This window comes from Mirounga leonina, unplaced genomic scaffold (assembly GCF_011800145.1).
Source record: "Mirounga leonina isolate KUSES-001 unplaced genomic scaffold, KU_Mleo_1.0 Mir_126, whole genome shotgun sequence".
In the NCBI taxonomy this organism is placed as follows: Eukaryota; Metazoa; Chordata; class Mammalia; order Carnivora; family Phocidae; genus Mirounga; species Mirounga leonina.
The window spans coordinates 6,880,625-6,906,688 of NW_023270314.1; the positions used below are offsets into that span (position 1 = coordinate 6,880,625).

Here is a 26,064-nt window from a genome sequence, read left to right on the forward strand (position 1 = left end):
GACGCCTGTTGCTAGGCAACCTGCTCCCGCGGGCCTGGGCTTGTGGAGTCTACTGGGAACTGTACCTTTCCAGCTTGTCCTGTCTGGAGGTTCTCGGTGGACTTGCCCTCGTTGGTAACTTTTTCATCCTTCCCACTGTGGAACTGCTCTTTACCCAGCTTATTGGGTCAGGTCAGGTTGGATGTCCCGTGTGTCCCACCCCAGTCCATGAATCTAAGATAGGAAGAGGGCGGAGCATTAGTTGTACTTTGCAGGTGCAATGAGGTATAATCTTAACTTTGTGGGGAGTGGATGTACAGACAATTACTATGAAATTAAGAATGATGCCAGGTTCATTCAGATACTTGGGTCTGTTATCACCTGGGCCCCAAGATAAACTTGGTCCTCACCTGCATGGAGGTTAAATACTAAAACTTTTTCCTCTTTCCTTGATTATGGGATGGATTGGATCAATTTATTCTTCACTTTGCTTTATGTTCTGATTTGGTGTAAGCAAATTATAACCACTAATGTCACTAACCAAAAGAGAACTGGTGATAATTGCAATTGGAAATAATCATCCTTAAAAAATGAGAGAAGTGGGAGGTGAGTTCAGTTCTTTTTGGTAGCAATAAAGATAATATGGTAAGATTTGAATCTGTTAGTCAACAATATTCATTACACGCTAGCTGTAATATCTCATGACTTGGCAGCAGATTGGGTGGAGATGGAGCCGTTCAGAAGTGCTTTTCCCTGCTCCTACCACCTCTCGTCCCCAGCATAACCCAACTGTATATTCCATGCTATAGGACCAGGACAAACTTTGGTATGCATTCCAAAGATCTGCTCACATGCCATTTATTTGAAATTCTGATTCTTTTGCCACCAATTTTAGGTTTCTGGTGCTCTTGAGTCTCTGCAGCTAACTCCCCTCTTTCTTCTGTCCTGTATAAGCAAGGGTGTAGTATTAGAAAGAGGTCTGAAACTGGTGTAAATTCATGCTCAGTAATAACTGGCAAATAATTTGGCAAGGTAAATGTGCCCGTTTTGGGGTCTCAGATTCCTCAGTTTGAAAATCAGAAGGTCGAGCTGTTTTATCTCTGCAGTCCTGTCCAAATCTCAAGATTCTTTGACATAAGGTGTCAGTAGCCTCATAGCTCTAATTCTGGATTGTAATAGATCCTGGAGTGTTCCACAAATGATGGTTGCCCCTTGAATATTCCTGTTATATCCAATGAACCATTTGTATGCTACATAATTCTGAAATAACTCCTGTCTGAGTTGACTGAATTCACTTACTTAACAAATATTTAAGTTCCTACTGTTTTCTAGGCTTTCTGTTAAATGCTTAGATACAAGGTGAGCAGAACCATAGCCCTTGCCTTTATGAGGCTTACAGTATAGTGTGAAGAGTAATAACTACCATTCATGCTTAAGAATGCTTTATCTATTGTTTGAGGACAGAATTTATATGTGGCATTGTGATCCTGTCATAGTTAGGTTCAGAGAAAGGAAATGAAGAATATGTTTAAAATGTGTACAGGTATTTGTGCATTAATTTCCTTATTGACTAAATAAATATTTATTAAGTATCTGCTATATTAAGGACATGCGATACCAACCTTCATGGACTTGGCAGTTTATTAGGGACATGAAAAGAGTTAATTATAAGTGAAGAGTAATGACTGTCAAGCTTGGGGAAGTACAGGGACTAGAAGGTCCTGGACAGAGGATTTAAATTTTGTTGTTTTTGTTATTTGCAAATGAATGATGGTTATTTAAAGTGACCTATAGTGATTTGAAATGGCTACAATAGTTTCTAAGGTATAAATAATTGTGTAGTTGATGTGTGGAGAAAATCACTTAGCTGATTGCTCAGCACCCCTATTTCAACTTGGGTTTGTTGGCTGCTAATCTTCATGGCAAATACAACAGCTTTTGTGATGTGATTAAAAGCAAACAACAACCTTCTCTCCACCCCCTACCAAAACAATAACAACTTTAAAAGGTTGCTTCTTTGTGAAAGGTAACTCAGAAAAAAAAAGTCAAATTATTTTTAAATTGAATGATTTGTGATGTTTTCAGAATATGTCTACTGTTGATTACTCTTAGAGTAGAAATCTAGTCTTGGGGTGTGGGGCTTTAGGGGAGGGGGCTATGGAATTGGGCAAATGGAGCCATACAGATAAATTAGTGAAGAGCTGGCATATCTTTCAGGATTTCACTGGGCCTCAGTAAAACTACATTTTAATAGTAACAACGATGGCTACCATGTATTGAATAACCATGTTTTACCTAATATAGGGAGATGAGAAAGGTGCTAACATTAAACTCATTTTACACACTAGAAATATTGGCTCTGAAAGATTAAGTTCTTACCCAAGCTTACATTACAAGGAAGTGTCAAAAATGAGGATTTTAATGTCAGTCTAACTCTATGCTGACACAATGCCATGCTATCTTTCCTTAAAAATTAAAAAAAAAAGTTTACTATTAAAATAACTCCAAGTCTAATAATAGAAAAAGAAATTATGAATTGTTAAACAACGTATCCTCAGTAATATAGGATTGAAGTATAAAAATCTTCAAAATTTGCATGACTGAGATATTCACCTGATTTTTGTTTTGTACATTTTTGTTCAAGTTGATTATTTTCAACCTTCTCTTACATGCATTTTTACCAGTCGCCTCATAATTGCTAATTGGACCATCCATTCTATTTTATTCTTTGTATCAGAGAATACTGTTTGCATTAACACATTTTTTCATCTGCTTACTGCAGCAAAATCAAAACTCATAAAGGTTTAGGAAGAGAGTAAAGAAAATAAATTTACATCACTTTGTGGTAGAGAAGTACAAGCATTCGTTTCCTATTACTGTAAAATTCCTATTACTATTACTACTGTAAAAAATTACCACAAACATAGTGGTCTGAAACAACAGTTCTGGAGGTCAAAAGCACAAAATGAGTCCTACAGGGCTAAAATCAAGATGTTAGCAAGGTTGGTTCCTTCTGGAGGCTCCAGGGGAAAATTCATTCCTTGCCTCTTCTAACTTGCAGAGACTGCTCATGACCTCTACCTCCATTTTCAAAGCCAGCTATCTAATATCTTCACTCCTCTCTAACCTGGCTTTCCTTCTTACATCCTCTCTTTCTTCCTCTGATCATCCTGCCCCCCTTTGATAAGGACCCTGGTGATTACATTGGGCCCTCCAGATAATCCAGGATAATTTCCACACCTCAAAATCCTTTACGTAATCACATCTGAAGAGTCTTCTTTGTCATGTAAGGTAAACATATTCACAGGGTCCAGTGATTAGCACATGGACATCTTCAGAGGAACCCTATTCAGACTAGCATTTGCCCCATAAATGTTGCCCCACATAAGGTAATTGCCCCACAAAAAGTTGATTTTGGTGAAAGAAGTAAGAATGATTAACCACATGATTTCTTTCCATGAAGTAGTATTATGTAGCTTGTATGGCTAGTTTAAAATTAGAGTAAGAGTTATCATTTTGTATGTTTTTTACCCTTTTCAAAGTATACTGCAGACGTGAACTTGAATGGATTTAGAGGTTAAAGGCATTGCTGCTTCTCCTACGAGTCAAACTCAGCCTTTCACTGGAAGAAACAAGCTGCTGCAAGTACGTGTGCTATATAATTTTCCTCTTGTAGGATGACTCATTAAATAATTTTCTGACTCTTTTATTCATGTTTATGACAACTTATACTCACAAATATTTAGGATCCATATTTCCTAGATTTGAGGAATTGAGTGGCCAAAATTGAAGATAATCATTATTTCAAAGTGGGTCATTCCTTGAATTAGTTTTATTTTTAAAAATCAGGCTTATTATTATTGTTCTCATATTCTTATTTAAAAAATTATCTGTGTGTATCTGCAGAAAATATAAGAAATAAGGATAGTAGAAAGAAGAAGAGAATATCAACATACATCTTGTGTTAGCTAGGTAGAACGAGAATCAAAGCTTTTATTACTAGGATTTTATTCTTCATAACCTTCATAATATCACCACTGTGTATATATATCATTGATTAAGTACAAGGTTATAGCTGTTTGTCCTTGTTTCCACCACAGAATTGGGGATATATAAATTTTAGTTTAGAAATACATAAAAGTGATACATACTTCCTTGCTATTCTTTTTTAAAAAAATATTATTTATTTGTTTATTTATTTGAAAGGGGGAGGCATGAGCAGAGGGAGGGAGAGGGAGAAGCAGACTCCCCACTGAGGAGGGAGCCTGATGCGGGGCTCGATCCCAGGACTCAGAGATCATGACCCAAGCCAAAGGCAGACGCTTAACCAACTAAGGCATCCAGGTGCCCCATACTCAGCTTTTTAAATAAAGGGCCAGCTAGTAAATATTTTTGGCTTTATGGGCTCTTGTTTCTGTTGCAGCCACTTAACTCAGCTGTTGTAATGAGAACATATAGATAGTTCATAAATAAATAAATGGTTGCATTCCAATAAAACTTTATTTATAAAACAGAACTGAGCCATATCTGCTGACCCCTGGCCCAGGGATTTATAAGCTATAATTTATCTGTCTTCTGAATTGGCTAGCACAATTTTGTTGGAATTAGACAAGGTAAATGCCATTCTGTAATGGGTAGTCTGTGACTTCAAGACTTTAAGTCTGTCAAAACACTTTCTGGGGGATAATCATGGTGACGACCATGACTATGACAACTACACTTATATTCTATTTAGATTTTCTTCCTAAAGTTGGATGATATCCTGATGTTTCCCAAATACAATTAAGAAAATCTTTGGGACGCCTGGGTGGCTCGGTTGGTTAAGCGACTGCCTTCAGCTCAGGTCATGATCCCAGGGTCTTGAGATCCAGCTCCATGGGCCCCATGCTCAGCAGGGAGTCTACTGCTCCCTCTGCCTCCCCCAACTTGTGCTCATGCTCTCTCTCTCTCTCAAATTAATAAATAAAATCTTTAAAAAAAAAAAGAAAATCTTTGATATGTGATAGAAGTGTGCTGCTATTTTAGGCTATGATATGTATGTCACTTATATAAAATTGACCCTTAAACAACTCAGGTTTGAACTGCATGGGTCCACTTATATGCAAATATATTTTCTCTTCCTTATGATTTTCTTAACATTTATTTTCTCTAGCTTACTTTATTGTAAGAATGCCGTATAAAGTACATATGAAATATGTGTCAATTGACTGTTTGTTACCAGTCAACAGTAGGCTAGCAGTAGTTAAGTTTTTGGGGAGCCAAAAGTTATATGTGGATTTTTGACAGTATGGGGGTGGTAGCTGGCACCCTTAACCCCAGCATTGCTCAAGGGTCAACTTAATATATATATAATTTAGTGATATTACATTTTTACATTTTTAACTTTCTGTTAGGATAGTATTTAAAATAATGCCATATTAAAGCTTATACTGAATTGAATTTGTTTTCTCTTTTATGGTCAATTAGAGTGATGAAGCTCAGTGTTGAATGTAATTTCTGTACTTGCTATCAGTACCACAAAAATGACCAGTTTTCAGAAGTAAGCCAGAAGTGTTGATGCATGAATTGTTTCCTGCCCTTATTAACTTGAATTTTCTCTATGACTCATATATATTTATTATTCTGTAGTGTCTGAGCTCACTCTAATTTTCATATCTTTACACAATTTTTTGGAAGATTGAACATCTGCAAATGTGTACATATATATTTGTCACTTCTTTGCTTAAATCCTGCAGTTTTCCCATTACCTTTAGGACAAGGTCCAAGTTCTTTGACTTGTATTATTATGTAACAGCTCTGGCCCCCACTACCTCCTCACACTCTGGATTTCAGCCCTCTCTAGCTGCTAACTCTTGCCTGTGGGCTAGTGCAGGATGAGTTGTTCCTCCTGGCTAAAGCAATATTCTCCCCTCTGTCTTTATCTGGCTAACTCCTACTCATCCTTCAGAGTTCCATTTAAAGGTTACTTTTTTTTTGTTTTTGGAAACATTTCCTCAATTTCCTAGACTTGTTGGGTAAAATGCTATATGTAGTTGCTCAGGCATAGCACGTGTTTTTTTTCACATTATTGTTTGAGTAAATGTCTTGCCCGGCAGGCAGAACACCGTGAAGATAAGGATTGTCTGTGTTGCTTATCATCTTATCTCTGTGTCTCAAGCATAGTAGGGAGGGGCTTAGTAAATATTTCTTATATGGAGTTTACTGAGAAAATGATGATCAGCTTTATTGCATTGACTCATTGCTTATCTTTTTATTTTTTTTTTAGGATTTTTATTTATTTATTTGAGACAGAGAGAATGAGAGACAGAGAGCATGAGAGGGAGGAGGGTCAGAGGGAGAAGCAGACTCCCTGCCGAGCAGGGAGCCCGATGCAGGACTGGATCCCGGGACTTCAGGACCATGACCTGAGCCGAAGGCAGTCGCTTAACCAACTGAGCCACCCAGGCGCCCTCATTGCTTATCTTTTAAAGTATACATAAAGGGTATATACGTACTGATTTTTTCTTTTTTTAATTAAAGCAAGGACAGACTTCCAGGTCATGGGCAATCCAGAATGCTGGCCTACCTGTGTAAGTCACATTTCTTTACACTTGAGCTATTTAATGGGTAAATATTTATAATATATTAATTAAAAAGGAAAGCAAAATTTTATATGTAGTTATGATTGTGAACCACAGGAAATTTGATGTGCATGTGGATGGCCTGAAAATTGCTATGCCAAAATTAAAGTAGGATAATAGGAAGGAGGGTAATACTTCTCTTGTTTGTATTTTCTTTAATATTCTTACATTTTCCTGAAAAAGTTTATTGTTTTATTTAGAAAACTCAGCTAAATGAATTTATTAAAGAAATATGTGAAATTTTGAATTTTATAACTGGGATAGCCAAAATGACTTTAATCTGTGGCTTTAATCTTATCTTGACGAATATGACAATTTTATCAATCTTCTTTAAATGATTTTATTTGTGGACTAGACTACATTAATTTATGTTTTATATTTTACATTTTTGCCTTTTAAGATTTGGAAGGATATGACTTTTATATTCTTTCAAGTATTTTAGACTACAGGGCTTACTGGAAAATAGAAGTTAAAAACCTAGTACTTTATTAGGCTGAACCATATGAAATTACATTTTTATCGATGAAAAATGGGCAAGTATCAGCAATTTCATGTGGTTCTACATAATAGATACCTGTATGCTCATCTAGACAAAAAATCAGGGTACGAGGTACATGCAAGCACTTGATACAAGATACTCAGTATGTGTTGACAGTCAATCATGTGCTGGTAAATATTTAACAGCTGGTTTCCTGAAAGTGTATTATAAGTTTATTTTAAATTTTACTTGTTAATTATAAATAAACTTAAGTATATTTTAGGTTGGTTATAAATTTTACTGATAGAGGATATATAGTAAGCAATTTACAAATACTAATAAAATGTATAAACTTTTTTATAAATTCTATGCAGCCAATTGATTCTCACAGAATGCTTTCTTTGTTTCTTGCTGAATTCTGGTATCTGTAGCCAAGCTATGGTTGCAGTCCATGAACCAGTGTAGTTCCAATGTGAATGTTGGTTGATATTTTCATTTATTGTAAAGTGATGTGAGTGATGTATTTGTTGACTTACGTAATAGTTTTAGATACTGGGACAATATTTCCTCAGTTTTTTGTTATTCACAATGTGACAGTTACAGATATGATACACTTTTAAGTTTAATCTGCACCATTAATGTTTTCTCCATGCCTGTTTTAAGTCTCAGAAACCAACAAAATAGGGGCGCCTGGGTGGCTCAGTCATTAAGTGTCTGCCTTCGGCTCAGGTCATGATCCCAGGGTCTTGGGATCGAGCCCCGCATCGGGCTCCCTGCTCGGCGGGAAGCCTGCTTCTCCCTCTCCCACTCCCCCTGCTTGTGTTCCCTCTCTCGCTGAATCTCTCTGTTAAATAAATAAAAAAAAAACTTAAAAAAAAAAGAAATCAACAAAATAATAAATCAAGTCCTAATTCATAGCATGTGCCAGTTTTTGTGTGAATGATCCCACTGTGGCCGATTTCACCCTATGTTTATAGTATCCCACTGAACACAGAGTTGGAAAGAGATGCACACCCTTATATTACCACACAAATGCCATAGATGTAAATAAACAATAGTGAAGTACAGTAAAGTCATTAAGAAGTGATGACTTTGAGTATTTATTACCTTTATTTTTAATATAACTTACTTATTTATAAGTTTATATAATTTTATTTTTAATAATGCTTTGTTAACAACCAGCTCAAAAACTGCTGGGCATTTCCTTTTACAGCTGGTAGGTACAGCACACCTTTGGCTTTAGTATACCTTTTTATTTATTTATTTAATTAATTATTTTAAGATTTTATTTATTTATTTGTCAGAGAGAGAGAGCACAAGCATGGGGAGCAGCAGGCAAAGGGAGAGGGAGAAGCAGGCTCCCCGCTGAGCAAGGAGCACGATGTGGGACTGGATCCCAGGACCCTGGGATCATGACCTGAGGTGAAGGTAGATGCTTAACCAACTGAGCCACCCAGAAGTCCCTAGTGTACCTTTTTATATAAGATGTAGCATGTATGATTTGCAACTATTAAAGCCTCATTTTAAAAAGTTATGAGATGCATAGATTATTTCTTTCAGGGTTCCACGACTTGATTTGGGAAGCCTCATTGACTCTGACGAGGAGGTAATTTTTACTTGGTATTTACTATAATAAACATTTGAACAAAATATTGCATATAGTGTTTCATAAGTATTATGTAATTTTATTTTAGGATGATTTTTCATACGTCCCACTTACTACTGCCCATGTTCATTTTAACCCACCAAATTCATCTTCTGCTCTTAGTTGCATCACACCATGTCAAATATCACATACTCAGCATCATCTAAATGAACTGGTTAGTATTTATTTCTTATTACCAACTTTCAGAATTATAATGTGCATTTAAGCACTCTATTTAGTCCAGAAATTTTATTATGTTCAGTCTATGATTTGTCCAGTTTAAGTATTGTATATATTAACATCCCAATCATGTTGGTGAAATAATTCTACTTTGTTTTACATTTTTTTTCACATAGGAATAGTATTTTAAAAATGTCTTATACAGGGACGCCTGGGTGGCTCAGTCGGTTAAGTGTCTGCCTTCGGCTCAGGTCATGATCCCAGGGTCCTGGGATCGAGTCCCACATCGGGCTCCCTTCTCCGCGGGGAGCCTGCTTTTCCCTCTGCCTCTGTCTCTCATGAATAAATAAATAAAATCTTTAAAAAAAAAATGTCTTATACAATTAGTGAAGTACAGGTTTATCCTAATAGGAAATCCAGGAATTTAAAAAATATGGTAGAGTATTAGATCAGATCTTGCTGGTTTAACAATGTGATTTGTCTCTTGGAAATTAACTTATACTTTGGGCTACTAGTATGCTATGGAGTAACTAAGTAACTATACTTATTCCAAGCTATCTCCTTGGGACAATATTTACACTTCAAACAATATTTAGTGTTTTATTTTGTGTTATGAACACAAGTTCTGACCAGTATTCTATGAGGAGGGCTTACTTTTCTGTCTTTGTTAGTCTTTCTCCTGTAGCTGGTTCTATTTTTTTAAACTTGTATATATATGTTATATAAATATAAATATAAATATATTTTATTTATTTATTTTTTTTTTAAAGAGAGAGAGTGTGTGTGCGGGGGGCAGGGGAGGGGCAGAGGGAGAGGGAGAGAGAGACTCCTAAGCAGGCTTCATGCCCAGCACAGAGCCCAACGCGGGGCTTGATCTCAAGATCCTGAGATCATGACCTGCGTGGAAATCAAGAGTCAGAGGCTTAACCAGCTGAACCACCCAGGCACCCTTAGCTGGTTCTATTCACGTTCTCCTCAGTCTCATTTTGGATAAATTGCACCAGTAGTACCCTAGACTGTATCATGCTACAATTTTCACCCTGACACTTTGTTTTATCCTTCTCTAGGTTAGACCTGGATGTTATCAACACTTTTCAAGGGTCGTGCTGGCTTTATCCTCCTTTTGGAGTGGCTATCCCCCTTTGGGCCAATATATATGCCATTGTGTTTGCTTAGTACTCCTTTTAGATTTTACTTATCCACTGGCTCTGTTATCTCTTACTCCCATGGGAATGTGGTAGGGAACTAAATACTACCAGAAGGTGATATATCTGAAATTCTACAAATGACAACCAGCGCTTCTTAGTGTTTGTGATCTCTAATTCCTGTAACTATTCTGGAAGAAATGCTTGTCAGTGGAGTTTTTTCTGGGGCAGGAATAAAGGGCCTATCTAAAACTCTTTTTTTTTAAAGATTTTATTTATTTATTTGAGACAGAGAGAATGAGAGAGAGAGAGCATGAGAGGGGGGAGGGTCAGAGGGCAAAGCAGACTCCCTGCTGAGCAGGGAGCCCGATGTGGGACTCGATCCCAGGACTCCAGGATCATGACCTGAGCCGAAGGCAGTCGCTTAACCAACTGAGCCACCCAGGCGCCCAAGGCCTATCTAAAACTCTTAAGAAGAAAGAAAATTTAATTTTTGTCTTCTCAAATTATTTTAGAACCAGGACTGATCTTCAGCAGGGAAACCAGGTACAGGCTCCCTGGTACTTAAGGCTGCTGCCCTTTCTGAGCCATTACATCTGCTTTGATTGCTCAGTGATGCTATACCAGCTGAACGTTTTAAATATCACCTCTGGGGGCGCCTGGGTGGCTCAGTCGGTTAAGCGTCTGCCTTCAGCTCAGATCATGATCCTGGGGTCCTGGGATTGAGCCTTGCGTAGTGCTTCCTGCTGAGCAGGGAGTCTGCTTCTCCTTCTCCCTCTGCCCCTCCCCCACCACTCGTGCACATGCTCTCTCTCTCTCTCAAATAAAAAAATAAAATCTTTTTTTGTTGTTGTTTAAAGCTACATATCTTTGTATCCTGTCTTTTTTTTTTAATAGACTATTTTTTAGAACAGTTTTAGGTTCATAGCAAGTTTGAATGGAAGGTACAGATATTTCCCTGCTCAGTGGGAACCTGCTTCTCCCTCTCACCCTGCTGCTCCCCCTGCTTATATTCTCTCTCTCTGTCAAATAAATTTAAAAAATAATAATAAATAAATACCACCTCTGTTTAGCACATAGATCATAATGATCTGTTTCTTAGGCATAAATGTTAAGATAAATGATAAACCTATTAATGTTAATAAGGAAAATTAATAATTATTTTGGTTTTTCTGACAGATAACATACTTCTTATTTTTATATCTAGGAGCAAGACATAATTCCTGAAAACTTGCCAGCACCAACAAGCAAATATAAACTAAAATATCAGCAATATAAAACTGAAATGAAAGAGGGATATAAACAGTATAGTCAGAGAAATGCAGAAAAGACAAAATCAAAGATCACACAACAGTGTCCAAGAAACAAGATAGATGACAAGGTAATGTATGAGACTTTATAAAGTTCTGATGAAATTTAAAAAAATTACATGTACTATGGAAATCTTTTTGTCTGGTATGTTTTGCTGTTAGTCATAGTAAGTATAGTAGCTAGCATTTATTTCTGTGTGCTAGGGTCTATTTTAAGTATTCTGCCTGCATTAACTAGTTTATTCTTAACAACAACTCTAAAAGTTTATTATTATCATTTTCAAATGTGAAAACTCTAGCCATATGACCTAGTCATCTTTTCTGTGTAAGGAGTTTTCCATTTGACTTGGGATTTGAAAATAAGGCAGTATTAAAAAGCTGTTTTTGATGTAGCTATCTTGAACTCTGTTTACCTCACAGTCTAAATTTTAAAGTTGAAAAGTGATTTCAGATGTTGCAGTAACCCTATTTTATTCCAAAACTGTCATCACTCCATGATTGTCTTCTGGTTCTTGTTGGGAGATATTTTTTAACATCATGAATTTCTAAGTTTATACTTTTATTTAATGTTAATTAGGTGTAAATTCATCATTCATGAATATAAGAGCAAACTAACCATAATCAATTTAATGGCTTTTCATAAGCATATAGGAAAGGTCAACCTTGAATTGTGGAAAGAAAGGTTTGGAAACATAGTCTATGATACTACTGGCCACGAAGGAGAGAATACTTAAATATGATTCTTAATTCAGTGAATTTTTTTTTTAAAGATTTTATTTATTTATTTGAGAGGGAGAGAATGAGAGACAGAGAGCACAAGAGGGAAGAGGGCAGAGGGAGAAGCAGACTCCCTGCCGAGCAGGGAGCCCGATGCGGGACTCGATCCCGGGACTCCAGGATCATGACCTGAGCCGAAGGCAGTCGCTTAACCAACTGAGCCGCCCAGGTGCCCTAATTCAGTGAATTTTTTATAAGAATAATGTATTTTCAGGGAAGTTTGCTGGTTGTATTTGCTTAACATTTTTATAGGTAAAAAGAATTGATTAATTTATAAGTAGGTATAGCATATCAGCTATTTTATCTAATCCATGTAGGAACTATCTTGAACTGACTTTATCACATGGTGTTCAGTGGAAAGAGTAACAAAATTAACGGATTATTTGGTCTCTTTTATACTAAGACAGATTTCCAGATCCAAACAGATGCACACAAATATAATAATCTGATGTCTGTAATAATAGGCAGGATAATTTCATAGCCCTTTAGCACCTGGCCATATAGTTGTAGGATCTATAATGTGATATTTAGGTCACTGTAATAATGTTGGGAAAATAGAATGAAGATTTCTATAAGTTCATGCTTTATTTGCTGCAGCAAAGTGGTTTAAAGTTTTGTTTTTTTTTTAAGCGCGTGCACCCACACACACACACACATGCGGAGGCCTGGGGGTGGCGGGTGGGGGGGTGGGCAGAGGTAGAGGCAGAGGGAAAATCCGAAGTAGGCTCCACATTCAGTGCAGAGCAAGATGAGAGGCTTGATCTCACAACCCTGAGATCATGACTGGGCTGGAAATCAAGAGCTGGATGCTTAACTGACTGAGTCACCCCAGGGCCCCTAAAATTTTTTTAAAGTAAAACTGGTTTCCTTGAACGTAGGTTCAATTGAAGGCATTTGTTTATTTTTGATTAAGGGAGGAACAAATATTGCTTGTGAAGCTTCCCATATGATTGGTAAATGCTTGTATAGTATGAATGAAGGGTTTTATAGAAGCCAGCATATTCATGTTTTCTTCTGGAAAAAATTCTGTTTTGCTTTGATTTTTAAAATCTACATATAAATGTATATAATTATTATTTCATATGTTCTTGATAGCCTTACAAAAAGGCCCTGGTTTCTCTACATAATAATTTTATACTTAATGGGGTCAAGCAACGTTTTTGATGTCTTTTTAGATATATACCATTATGAAAATCAAAACTGCTGTATAAATGGGCTATAAGTAAATCCTATTATAATTACATTAATTAACACTGGAATACTAATCTCTGGAAATAGAATTGCTTCCTGATATCAGAAATGTAAGCCCCTCTATAAAGCAGGGAACAACATGTAAATTGATTCCTTTTACTAATTAAAAAGCTAAAGTTGGACATATTTAGGATCTAGGACAATAACTAAAGGCCATAACCACCATAATCAATCAAACAGTAAAATAAAAGTTCCCCTCGCTTGTCTAATGGCAAATTTCCTTTGTTGAGTTTTTCTTCCATTTAGTATAAAAAGCTGATGAATCTCTTGTTGTCAAATTGTTACCTAAGATGTAAACTTATATTTTAAATAGTGAAACATCTTTAAATAAAGCATGAAAGTCATGAAACTTCAATTTTATAAAAAATACTAAGTCAGTGAATAAAACAGACAAATACTTTTGCCCTTACAGAGTATATATCATAAAGGAAGGACTTAGCAAGAAAAAAAATGAATGAATCAATCAACCCATATAGTCTGACAGTTGGTGATAAATGCTATGGATGGAAGGGCACTGGGAAGAGCAGGGCTCAAGTTAGGATTGCAATTTGTACAGATCACCAGAAAGATCTTTCCCATAAGGTAGCATTTCAGCACACATCTGAAAAGGGTGATGCACAAGCCACTCAGGATAAACTCTTAAGTGTCATGAAGTGGGAGGGGGCATGGAGTGTTTAAGAAATATCAAGGAAAACAGTGTGGTCAATGGAGGAAGAGCAAGGAAGAGATGGGGAGAGAGTTAAAGGGGGGGCTGGTAGGCAGATCTGTGAGGCCTTGTGGACTACATAAGGACCTTGCCTTTTACTTAGGCAGAAAGCTACTTTGCTATGTTGAGGATGGGTTTTACTGAGAATAGGACCAAGTTGGAAGCAGAAAGATGTTTGAGGAGGCTGTCACAATAATCTCTATGAGAGATGAGGATGATGGCTTGGACCCAGGCAGCAGACTTGGATAAGAAGTGGTCGTGATGAGAAGCCAGATTCTGGATAGATTTTGAATATTTGAGAATATTTGCTGAGAATATTTGCTGATGGATTGGTTGTAGGCTTAGGAGAAAGGGATGATGAAGGAGGACTCTAAGGTTTTTGGCCTGAGCAATTGGAAGGGTGGGGAAGACCACAAGGAAATCTGGTTTGGGAAGGTTAAATCTGACATAACGAGTGAAAATGTCACTGTTTCCCTTTTGTAAAAGGATAAAAACAACCTGAAACAAAATAAAAATCTTTTGAAAGCTTCTTCCAACCTGAACATAGTGCAGACCTTTGCTTATACTTAAACATATCTGTTAATTTAATCTGTTTAATTTACCTTATTTAATGCTAAACATCTTTTTGGTGCCTGTTAAAATAAATAACTATGCAGGAAAAAAATATATTAGGAGGTAAAAAAATTATAAAGTATCCTCATAAATTGATTTCCCAATAGTTAATACTTTTTTTTTAAAGGTTTTATTTATTTATTTGACAGAGAGAGCATAAGCAGGGTGAGCGGGAGAGGGAGAAGCAGGCTCCCCACTGAGCAGGGAGCCCGACCCGGGACTCGATCCCAGGACCCTGGGATCATGACCCCAGCTGAAGGCAGACGCTTAACCAACTGAGCCACCCAGGCATCCCATAATAGTTAATACTTATACAAGATGCATTATTCATTTGTGAATAAGTATTTATCGAGTGCTCACTGTGTGTGGTCCTGTTCTGGCATCAGGAATATTGAAATAAAAATGACAGACAAGGTTCCCTCCCTCATGGAACTTATAGCAGGAGAGGCAGACAACATTCACAAAGAAATGTATAATAAGATTTCATGTAGCAATCAAAGGTCACGAAGACAGAATAGAGTATGAATATGGAATGTGACCTTTTAAGAAAGGTCTAAAGTAAGAAAAAACCCTGGAGGAAAAACTCTTGTAATCTATTAAGTTTTTGGCAGTTGCTATCCTACTGGGACATTTTTGTTGTTGTTGTTAAAAGAATATATGTACACCTTATATTCAGAGAAAAATTTAGTGTTTATCTTTAGGATCCCAGAGGATCCTTTATCTCAAAGGATATATCCCATCTCTTAGTACTTAGGAATTTCATTTTACAGAGGAGTGAACATACCCATTTTTATTAACTTTACAAAGACTCAGGTGGGCAATAATAGTATAATAGTTGCTACCTTTTATCTGATGCTTATTGTATGTCAGATACTTTTATAAGTGTTGGACATTTCATCTTTGTGTGTGTGTAAAGTAGTTACTGTTACTATTATTAATTCCCCTTTTAATTCCCATTACCATGGGTAAATTGAGGCACAGAGAGGTCATCTAGCTAGAAGGTGGAAGAACTGCATTCAAATAGGGCAATCTGATTATCAGAGCCTGTAATGTTATACACAAAAAACTATTGTTATGTGTTATGTATTGTTATGTATACATAGTTGTACATAAATAACTATTGATGTGTTCAGAGGTTATTTAACACACTATTTTGTTAAAAACAAATATGCTAAGTATGTGAACTAAGTATAAACTCTCAAGAATTCATTTATTGCTTTCCCTTACAGTGTGTAAAAGGTGAAGAAGCCATCGTGGATGGTCTTACCACTCTGGATAGGAAAGCCCTCTTACAGCAGGGTTATGCAGACATCCCTTACAATGCACAAAGGAGTATGAGAAAATCTGATGCTGTAAGTTATCATGATCTTTACTTACTTCTTAAGCCATTAAGATAATTTGCTGTCCAAGATGTTGCAGACTTAAAATTGAATAAATAATTACAACAATTGAATTTGTTCAGCAGTGAATGTTCACTAACGTGTAAATTGAATCCACATTTTTACAAATGGTTGAGGTTTGGTATATTTACTGTGGAGAAATAGTCTTGAATCTTTGAGAGTTTGTAAAAATTTAGTTTATACTATTAAAAATGTTAATTGGCTGCTATTTTTGTCAGTGGGATTATTTAGCATCAGCCCTATCCCCAAAGTAACCTAGTTATTTTTTGAAAGTGATAAGCTAATAAGACTAGAGAAATTCCAGCAAGTTAAGGAAAAGGGCAAGAATAAAGTATTTTTTTTTTTTTTTTAGGAAAAGGGAAGCGAAACTCTAAATTCTCAGTATTAACTTTAAATTGTGTCTTTTACAAAATCAGTTAGATTGTTGGATGAGTATCACTTAGGCCAGATCTGGTACAAATAGGTAATTACATTTCTATAGTGTCCTGGGGTAATCAGACCGAGCTGCTTCAAGTTGGAGTCCACTGGTCACCCCAGACCCCCCAGGTGATTAAGATCTTAGACATCTTTGTAATGGATTGATGAAATACCAGTGTGTGGTACTTCAAAAGCTGGGAAAACTCTGCTTTAGGTAGCCTAAATAATAATAAAGCATTATGGTTTTAGATGGTTATATTATCATTATCATAGAGGAAAGTCACTATATATTTTATTTGGATTACAGTCACCCATAATTAATATGTTCTCAGTTGACAGCAATGTGTAATCAGTGTCTGGATCTTGGACTGATTTTCTGTGGATGTCTCAAGTTGCTAATTTGTTGTAGTTCTTGTCCTAAAACAACATAAACATTATTTTCTATGCCTATTATTATTTAGACATTTATGTTTAATAGAATAAGGACTATTACCAGGATTATCCTAAAATTTAAAAAGCTACTTTGTAAGGCAAAATAGTCTTCCAAATAAGGCTGATTTTGATATGTTCCTCAAGTTCTACTTGAAATGGATGTTACTGATACTTAAGGCCCATTGGGTATTGTTCTTGGTGTCATCCAAAGCCATCTGGGTGTTAGCGGATTTCTTTTACTTAAGATCACTTTAATGCACTAAATTCAGCATCAAATATTTTACTTTATTGTGGTAGCACGTATTTATCTGTTTTTTCCCCAAGGACATGTTTACATGATTAAACTTTGAATGCATTTGAAATTAGTACTGACTTATGTTTAAAATCTAGGTGGAAACTTTTTAATTTAATTTTTAACTACTTAATTGAACACCAGAAGCAGTGAACCTGTGGTTTTTATACCCATCTCTTTTAGTTTGCTTGTCATTTTTCAACATTATTAGATCCTTTGCATCTGTGTGACTTCTGCTTCTGCTTCTGCTTTATGTTTACACAGACCTTAAAATCAATGTGCCTGAGGGCAGTTCTAACCTTTCCTACAGTAAAGCCACCATAAATGCCAACACACAAGATGGGCTTTCTGCATGGGCTCTGTTCATTAATCTCCCCTCTTCTGCTCGCTTCTGGGTTTTGCACCTATGTTCTGGCTGACCTTTTCTGCATATAATTTCATATTTTACTCAGTGTTCACCTTCATCACCCTTAGACATAAAACACACTTTGCTGTGACTGTAAGTTACCATACGTTTTCTAACTTTTTAATTGCTGTTTTAAATTTATTATTAAACAAAAATCATTATAAAGTGTCATAAGCTTAGAGAACATCAAATGCAGTTATATGTTAAATGGCGTGAACTGTATTTATATGGGGCATATTTGGATGTGTAAACTGTATCTTAATTTCTACCAAACCCCCCAGAAAAGGCCAAATTCAGTTATAGACTAACATTTAAATAATTGTACCCAAATTTCTAGGTTTCTTAGGAGTTTCTATGTATGATATGCCTTTAGTCATTCTTACTTGGAGTTTGTGTCCATTTTGAATAGAGTGCTCTCCCTAAGGTTACAAAGCCTCCATCAAAAGCTACATTATTGTACTTGATTTCATTTATTGCCGTGATCAATGGAGATGACAGGAATTTACAGTGTAGAAATAAAACAAGCTTTATTTTGACCCCTTAGTTTTTTAACCTCTTTCATTTACTCTTCAAAAGAAACATTTTAGTAAATATAGTTACATTATAATCTAATTGGAATTGAGCGATTACTAATCTTTTGATTTGATATAACCTAAAATGTAGTAGAAGTATTTTCAAATGAGTTGAAAAGGAAAAAACAGTGTGAAGATAATTTAATCAAACCAGTAATTGAGAAAAGTTGACCAAGTATTAATGGATATTATGCATAGAAAATATTATCCTTTTAATGACAGCTTATGAAAGATTTTTATTTTTAAATTTTTGATAAAGGGTTGAGGGATTCCAATTCAATTTTAGCTTCATCTACTATAAATAGTTTTAGAACAAACTCTTTTCGTGTCAATGTTGGTATTCTTCTTGGAGCAGGTTAAAGTGCTTTTTACAGGGCATCTGTCAAGGAGAGGGATATCATAGTCTCCTCCTCCTTTATTCTGGCTCCATGAAATTCAGATGCAGCACATGGAAATCTCTGATGATTTCTACCGAAATTAAAGTGCATTATTTTTTAGGAAATAAATGCTATTTTCAGATTAAATTATTGGAATTTGTTTTTATTAATGATGGATATAGTAATCTCTATTTAAGAAGGAAGTTGAAAATTTAGCATATATTTTAGGGTTCTCGTGTTAACTCTAGTGTTGTTCTGTTTTATTGATAATGACATTTAAAAAATTTTCTCTTCTTAGGAAATTGTGGCTGCAGAGAGGAAGAAACAGACTGTTGCAGAGCAAGTGATGGTAGACCACTTATCTAGGTGAGAGTAAGTAGTAATGAGTGATAGAAATCCAGTCAGAAAGTTTTCGTTAAATTTTTTTTTATCCTTAGTCAATCAACCAGTGGCTGACTCCGAGGTTCCCACACGTTCCCCGTTCACTGCGCTCACAATGTTGGAGTGATGGTTTTTTACAGCATTCCTAGGCCAGTAGAAATACCCAACAGTTCTCTTTGTTAAGTATTTTTCTCTAACTATTTACTTCATGACAACTTAATGGCCATTTCAAGAAAATAATACACATAAATTAAAAGAAAAAATATTTGTATTTCACTCTTAAATAGCCACAATTACTGGTATGCACCTTCTGGTGCAAGGCACAGTCTCTCAAACCTTAGGATTGTTGAGGATGCTGTCACCTTCACTTTCAATTCCACATGGCACTTGCTATTTATCACAGCAACTGTAGAAAATCCAGCTTTACAAAGGTTTGACCTCACTGAAAGAGTGATATCTTGTTGAAACTGTGAATTACCTTGAGGTGATAGTTCATGTAGTCTCCAACAGATATCAAGTATAACCGTGTTTCCCTCAAAAATTAAAATATCCCACGTAGTCCCTGTGAGTTCCATGTGGCACCCTGGAGTTGACATGGTGCACAGTTTGGGAACTGTGGGACTGTTAAGAATTAATCTGAAGTTTCATAACTCTTAGAAGACTGTAAAGCGTTAAGTACCTGCTGTGCTAAAAATTGCATGATAATATGTAAATACTGTAGGATTTCAGAAAAGGCTGGAATAGTCTAGGAAGTCTTCAAGGAAGAAGTAAGACTTATGGTTAGCTTTGAAAAAAATTATTTCGGTGGCAGAAAGATATTCTACATGCATGTTTTTCAGTAACTGTCTTGAAATAATTAATTATAGTCTTCAATGTTCCTCTTTCTGTTATCTTTTGAACTCACTTTGTTGATGTTTTCACCCGCACCGTGCCACCTCAGCATGTCCTCATAAGCTAACTCATGGCGTCTGTGTTGCTCAACTAATCGTGATTTCTCAGTTCTCATTTACTTGACCCAACAGCAGCATCTGTCTCCACTGAAAAGTTTCTCCTCTTTGAAATACTTTTCTCTTTCCCATTTGGCTTCCTGCACACAACACCTAGCTGGTTTTCCTCCTTCCTTCTGCTCCTTCTCAGTCTCTTCCCCTGTTCCTTTTCATCACCCCTGTCCTTATACGTGGGAGTACACTGGGCTCCATTCTTAGACTTTTTCTACACTGACTTCCTAACTGATCTCATCCAGCATCATGCCTTTAAAAAGCATTCATATGCTGATGCTTCTCTGATCTAAGGTTCCAACATAACATTTGCCAATCTGGGTTCCTCGAAGTTCTTTTCGCTCCTTCCCCATGACCAAATCCTCTTTAATTTTCCTCCAAGGCACCTCCATTCTTTAGGTTATTTAGACCTAAAATGTTTCTGATGCTTTTGATGCCTCTCTTTTTCTTAAATCCTATATTCAGTTTGTCAGCAATCACTCTCAGTTCTACAATCAAAATAAATTTACTCCTTCTGCTGCCATCATCCCTGTTCATAATATCATCTTCTTTTTCCTGGATCATTTCAGTCTCTTTCTAACTGGACTCATTGTGTTTGCATTTGCCCCTCGTTGGTCTATTCTTAAACCAGCAGCCAACGTACGTCTATTAAAAAGTAAGCCAGATCAAACCCTCCAGTAATTTCCCATCTCAGTCAGAGTAAAATCTATGTATTGGTTATATATTACCACAAAACCAGTATCTTAAAACTACATTGATTAATTAGAACTCATGTATCTTCAGATCAGCTGTCCACGCTAGGCTTGGCTAAGTGGCTCTTGCTTTTTACTTACTTTGGCCAGTTATATATGAACAAAAGCAGTGGTCTCAGTTCTGAGCTTAGGCCTTAAGAAGCCTTATGTGTTTCCACTTGCCTTTTTGAGCTTTTGCCATATTGGTGAAAAGAACACAGCCTGGCTAACCCACTGAGCTCAAGAAGAACATGACTCTGCAAATGCAGCTGGGCCACTTAGCCAAGATAATGCTAGATGAGCAGATCCCCAGCCAACCCACACTTACATGAGTTAGTTTAATTGAGATCAGCAGAGGCATCCAGCTATATATAATTGGCCAAAGCAAGTCAAATGGCTAAGCTCAAAACTAAAGGGTGAGAAATTAGTACAGTGCACCTATAATGAGGCCATGGCAAGGATGTGGCTCAGGAGTGCTAAAAAATTATGGTCTATAATGTAGTTTACCCAAGCCCTACATCATCTGTCCACCATTTGAACTTGGACTGCTTTTCCTACTTCTCTCTCTCTTGTCTATTCTGCTCCAGCCATTCAGCTTCCTTCCTGTTGTGAAACATACCAGGTTCACTCCTGTGTTAGGTGTTTTGCATTTATTTTCCCCACTGCTTGGAATGATTTTCCCCCAGAAATCCATATGGTTTCTTACTTACTTTGCTTCATGTCTTTATTCAGAAGTCACCAGCAGTGTCTCTTTGTTTAAAGAATAATAAGGGAGAGACATGGAGCTGAGTTGTCTCAAAATTTTCAATTTATATTTAGATAACACTTATAGAAAGAGAGATTGATAGGAATATTCACTTTTTTATGGCCAGAATTTTTTAATTATTAAATTTATTCATTCAGTATCTGGAAAATGTATAATTCTGACAGTAGTGTAAATTTGTATTTGTAGATGAGCTTTTCTAGCTGCTTATAAATATGTGAATGCTAGAATAGTGCATTATCATATTGAGTTGTCAGACTTTGTATTTTCCCATATAGGGCTGTAATCAGTGATCCAGAACAAAACCTAACCGCTGAGAGACAAGAAAGTGCTCGTATCTTTCCAGATTCAAAGATAGCACCTCTTCGATTTAGGAAAAGAACACTACATGAAACTAAGTAAGAAAATTGTACTTATATCAAATGAAGATATAGTATTTTATAAATGAATTAAAGAAGATGTACTTTTGTGTCTAACTGAAAAGATTTTTTTTGGCTCAGTTTTGCTTTTTTCTATATAAAGGGGAGTGGAGTTTTTGGAGTTCGGTTCCCACTTGTGCCACTTTAAGATATAGGGATAAACTTTGCCCTCCAGGTTTTTTATTAATAATTTAGGAATAAGAGTTATAACCTGGGAGATAATGTATGTGAAAATACAGAATATAGCAACTGAGACATTTATATATACTGAATATCATAATATATTCAAAATTATTATTGCTTACAAGTTATTATTATTATTATTATTATTATTATTATTATTTTGCCTTTTACTTTGTAGCTTATAAAATCTTTGGACTTTCACAGTTTTTGGGTGCAGTCGACTTAAATTTCTCAACTACTTCACTGGCAGTTGACAGCTAGCCTCAGCATTAAGAGACAAAGAAAATCCACCAGTTCGTGCAGCAGTTCTCTCATATTTTCAGACTGCTATAAATGCCAAGAAGTTCTTAGAACTGTTATTTTTTTGGTCTCATTCTTATTTTCTTGAAGGTCTATTTCCATACCTTTAAATATTCAAAGGAATCATGTATCAACTTCCTATGGTTGCTGTAACAAATTACTACAAACAATACTTTAAACAACACAAATTTATTTTCTTACAGTTCTGCAGGTCAGAAACCTAAAATCAAGGTGTTGGCAGGGATGCATTTCTTGTGGAGGCTTCAGGGGAGAATACATTTCCCTGTCTCTTTCAGCTTTTAGAGGCTTCCTTTATTCCTTGGCTCTGGCCTTCCTCCATGTTCAAAACCAGCTACAGTCAGTGTTTTATCACTCTGACCCTGGGATCATGACCTGAGCCAAAGCCAGACGCTTAACCGACTGAGCCACCCAGGCACCCCTCTGATACTCTTCTTCTGTAGTCAACATATCCCTCTGCTTTCTTCTTACAAAGACACCTGTGATTGCATTGAATCCAGCTGGATAATTCCAGATAATCTCATCTCAAGGTCTTGAATCATATATGCAAAGTCCCTTTTATTGTATCATGTAATTGTAACATATTTACATGTTCTGAGGTATAGAGTGTGAACAACTCTGGAGGGTCATCCTTTAGCTAACACATCTAAACTTCTCTTTTTTAAAGTAAGCTTTTACTGAAATAAAATATCTGTGCACAAAATGTACACATTTTAAGTGTACAGCATAGGAATTTCCACAGACTGGATAATGCTCATGTACCAAGTCCCTAGACCCAGAACTAGAGCGTTCTTAGTGCCTCAGCAACTTGCCTGTGCTGCCTCCCAGTTACCACCCACGTCCTCTGCCGCCCCAGCTTAACCTCTCTGCCCTGATAGCATGGATGCTAACTGCCTTGTTGTAAACTTACTGAAATCACAAAATTTGGACTCTAGGTATCTGGCTTCTTTTTACTCAACGTGTTTGTGAGTTTATCCATGTTGTTATTTGTCGTTGTCTTTTATTCTCATTTCCATACAGTATTTCATGGTATTTAAATATACCACAGTTTATTCATAGCTGTTGATGGACATTTGGCCTTTTAAGAATGGTGCTTCCATGAACTTTGGTACATGTTTTTTGGTGAACGTATGTACTCATTTCTGCTTAATACATACTTAGAAGTGGAATCGCTGGACCATTTAGTGCACATATGTTCAGCTTTAAAAAATACTGCCACATAGTTTTTCAAAGGGGTTGCTGTAATTAGCATTCCCACCATGAGCAGTAAAATTCGTATTTTGGTCCTTACCTGCCCGATTCTTATTCCTGTATTGTTAAGAACTTGGGTAGAGAGAAGTGTTTGGTACTACTTACTGAATACCTAAAACGCTAACACAGAACTTTCCACTTGTAATATAAATGTCTTATTTACTTCTTTTATCTTTTCAAGGAGACTGTAGACTCTTTGAAGCTATTACTTCAACATATCACTGTTAAATTGAGTTCTATTCACCTTTGAGAAGCAATATAACGTAATGGTTATGAGCAAGGTTGGGCTCTGTCATGCACTAATTATATGACTCTGTAAAATTTATTTGTAAGATGGGATAATAGTACTTCATGGAATTATACTGCAAGCAATGAATGAACCAATGTGCATTTAAGTGATTTTAATAATGGCTGGTGTCTGGGGAGTTCTCAATAAATAGTAGCTGTTATTATTGCTGTTATTTTCTTGGCATTTAGAGTTTTTTCAGGCATGTAGTGAGCATTCAATAAACACATTAATACTAATGGATTAAATTGAATTGAGAAGACCAATCTATCATGGCTCCACTCTGTGTTCACAAACTCCTTTGGCCCATAGGCTCTTGTCTGTATCCTGCTTATTTTTCAGAGACCTTGATTTTATAGAGGTATTGCTTTTCAAGTTCCCAATGACCCATACCCTTTCTATTTACATTATTGCAGTTTCATTATGCCTGCAGCTTTATTGGAGTGCCATAAAATTATTTAGGAAGGAGACTAAAGATACATCACCAAATCTTCAGATTTTTTATTATAAAGGAGTTTACTAGTAATAGGATGCTAAAGTGTGGACATTTGGGTTTTGTTTCATATTATTAAACAGAATTCTAGGACTAGCAATCTTTGTGAGATCATTTAGTGCCATCTGAAGGCCATAAAGATTACTCAGCTGATCAGAGGTCTTATAGCTAGACTTATTCAAGGCTGGAACCTCATCTGCACTTTTTCCACCATTCTGTTATTTTGGTAAGGTATGTTTTCAGCTACCCGTGACTGAAAATTTGACTGATAGTGACTTTAAAAAGTCAGGATTTATTTTCCTACAAAACCAGCTGCCTGGAGGTAGTGTTGGTTTTAGTTCAATGGTTCAGGGATGACACAGCCCTGGGCTGGCTTCCTCAAGATCTTGTTGGCCTTTCTGACATGGTTGCCTGATGGCTGCCGGGGCTCCTAGCATCACATCCCTGCCATGTTCAGAGACAGGAACTGTTCCCACGCCACTCTCCTTTCAGGACAAAAGAAAGTCTTTCCTCGAAGATTATTGGCAGAACTTTGTCCCTTAGTCACCTCTAATGGAAAGAGGCCAGAAAAGCAAATTAGATGATTGGAGGGAGGCAAAGGAGAACAGGGTTAGAAATGGCTGCCAGTAGCCCTGTGATAGGACCAGTTACAAGTGTGCTATTTACTTGTGTAGCACTTTGATACTATACCTTCTAACACAGAATGTATGTGTGTGTGTATTATACACTGTATCCAGGATTATTTCCTGAGTCTGCTTCAGTTAGCTAGCACTCTCAGAAAAAAAGAGGTTTATAACTTCATCTTCATTCTGTGCATTTCAACATATCAACATAACCGTTTTTGTACTTTATCTTTTACATCAACATCAAGTATAGGAAACTTGAAACTAATTATTGACAAATGTATTTCTTAACAGGATAAGAACCCATTCTACATTAACTGAAAATATGCTTTCTCATAAAGTACAATTTGATGGTAGGATCATATCAAGGTAATTGTGATTTTATTAAACTTTACTCCTATGATTATAAAACAATATTCTCTTCAAATAGAAATAACAATAATGAGATTAAATTTGTCACATTTAAATGTAAAATGTGAATTTAGAATGAATATTTTTAGGTAATATTAATGTTACAAAAATTATAGGAACTATGAACCAAAAATAAGACATTTTAATTAGAAGTTACTTAAAAAGTGATTTTAAAATGGCTTTCAAAAAGAAACTTAGAAGGGAATTTTATAAAGATACATAATATTACTAGAAGATGGTAAAGCATTTAAAAATTAAACTTTACGTAAGCTGCTGTCTTTGATTTTCTTTTAATGGCTTAACTTAATAGTAGATTATTGATAGATGCAGGACAGTGAGAAGGAAGATGATTCTCAAATCTGTTACCTCTGTCTTAGAAACTTCCAGTCATACACAATGCTGGTGTTCTTTGTGTATATTAAAGGTGAAGTGTGTTTTTAAAAATTATCAAGTTTGTTCAGTGATTTTAAACTTTCTATCACAAAGATAAGTGTCTATCCTTGAGTGGCTTCTTGCAAGGTCAACATTTTTTAAGGTCTTTCATTTAATCTTAAAAGTCTATGTCAAAATAGTAATCTACATTGTAATATTTCTATATCCTATCAGTG

At 36.1% G+C, this 26,064-nt stretch overlaps 1 protein-coding gene across 1 annotated transcript in view; it reads left to right on the plus strand.

Annotated features, from left to right (window-relative positions):
- Positions 1-26,064, plus strand: part of CAPS2 (calcyphosine 2) — a 46,238-nt gene that overhangs the window by 421 nt on the left and 19,753 nt on the right. Inside the window, exons 2-10 of the mRNA XM_035002115.1 lie at positions 3,522-3,624; positions 6,499-6,548; positions 8,638-8,683; positions 8,772-8,897; positions 11,255-11,428; positions 15,933-16,055; positions 18,898-18,965; positions 21,751-21,870; positions 25,340-25,414. Of these exons, the coding sequence (XP_034858006.1) occupies positions 3,544-3,624; positions 6,499-6,548; positions 8,638-8,683; positions 8,772-8,897; positions 11,255-11,428; positions 15,933-16,055; positions 18,898-18,965; positions 21,751-21,870; positions 25,340-25,414 (863 nt within the window). The 5' untranslated portion in view covers positions 3,522-3,543. The remainder of the gene's footprint in view (positions 1-3,521; positions 3,625-6,498; positions 6,549-8,637; positions 8,684-8,771; positions 8,898-11,254; positions 11,429-15,932; positions 16,056-18,897; positions 18,966-21,750; positions 21,871-25,339; positions 25,415-26,064) is intronic.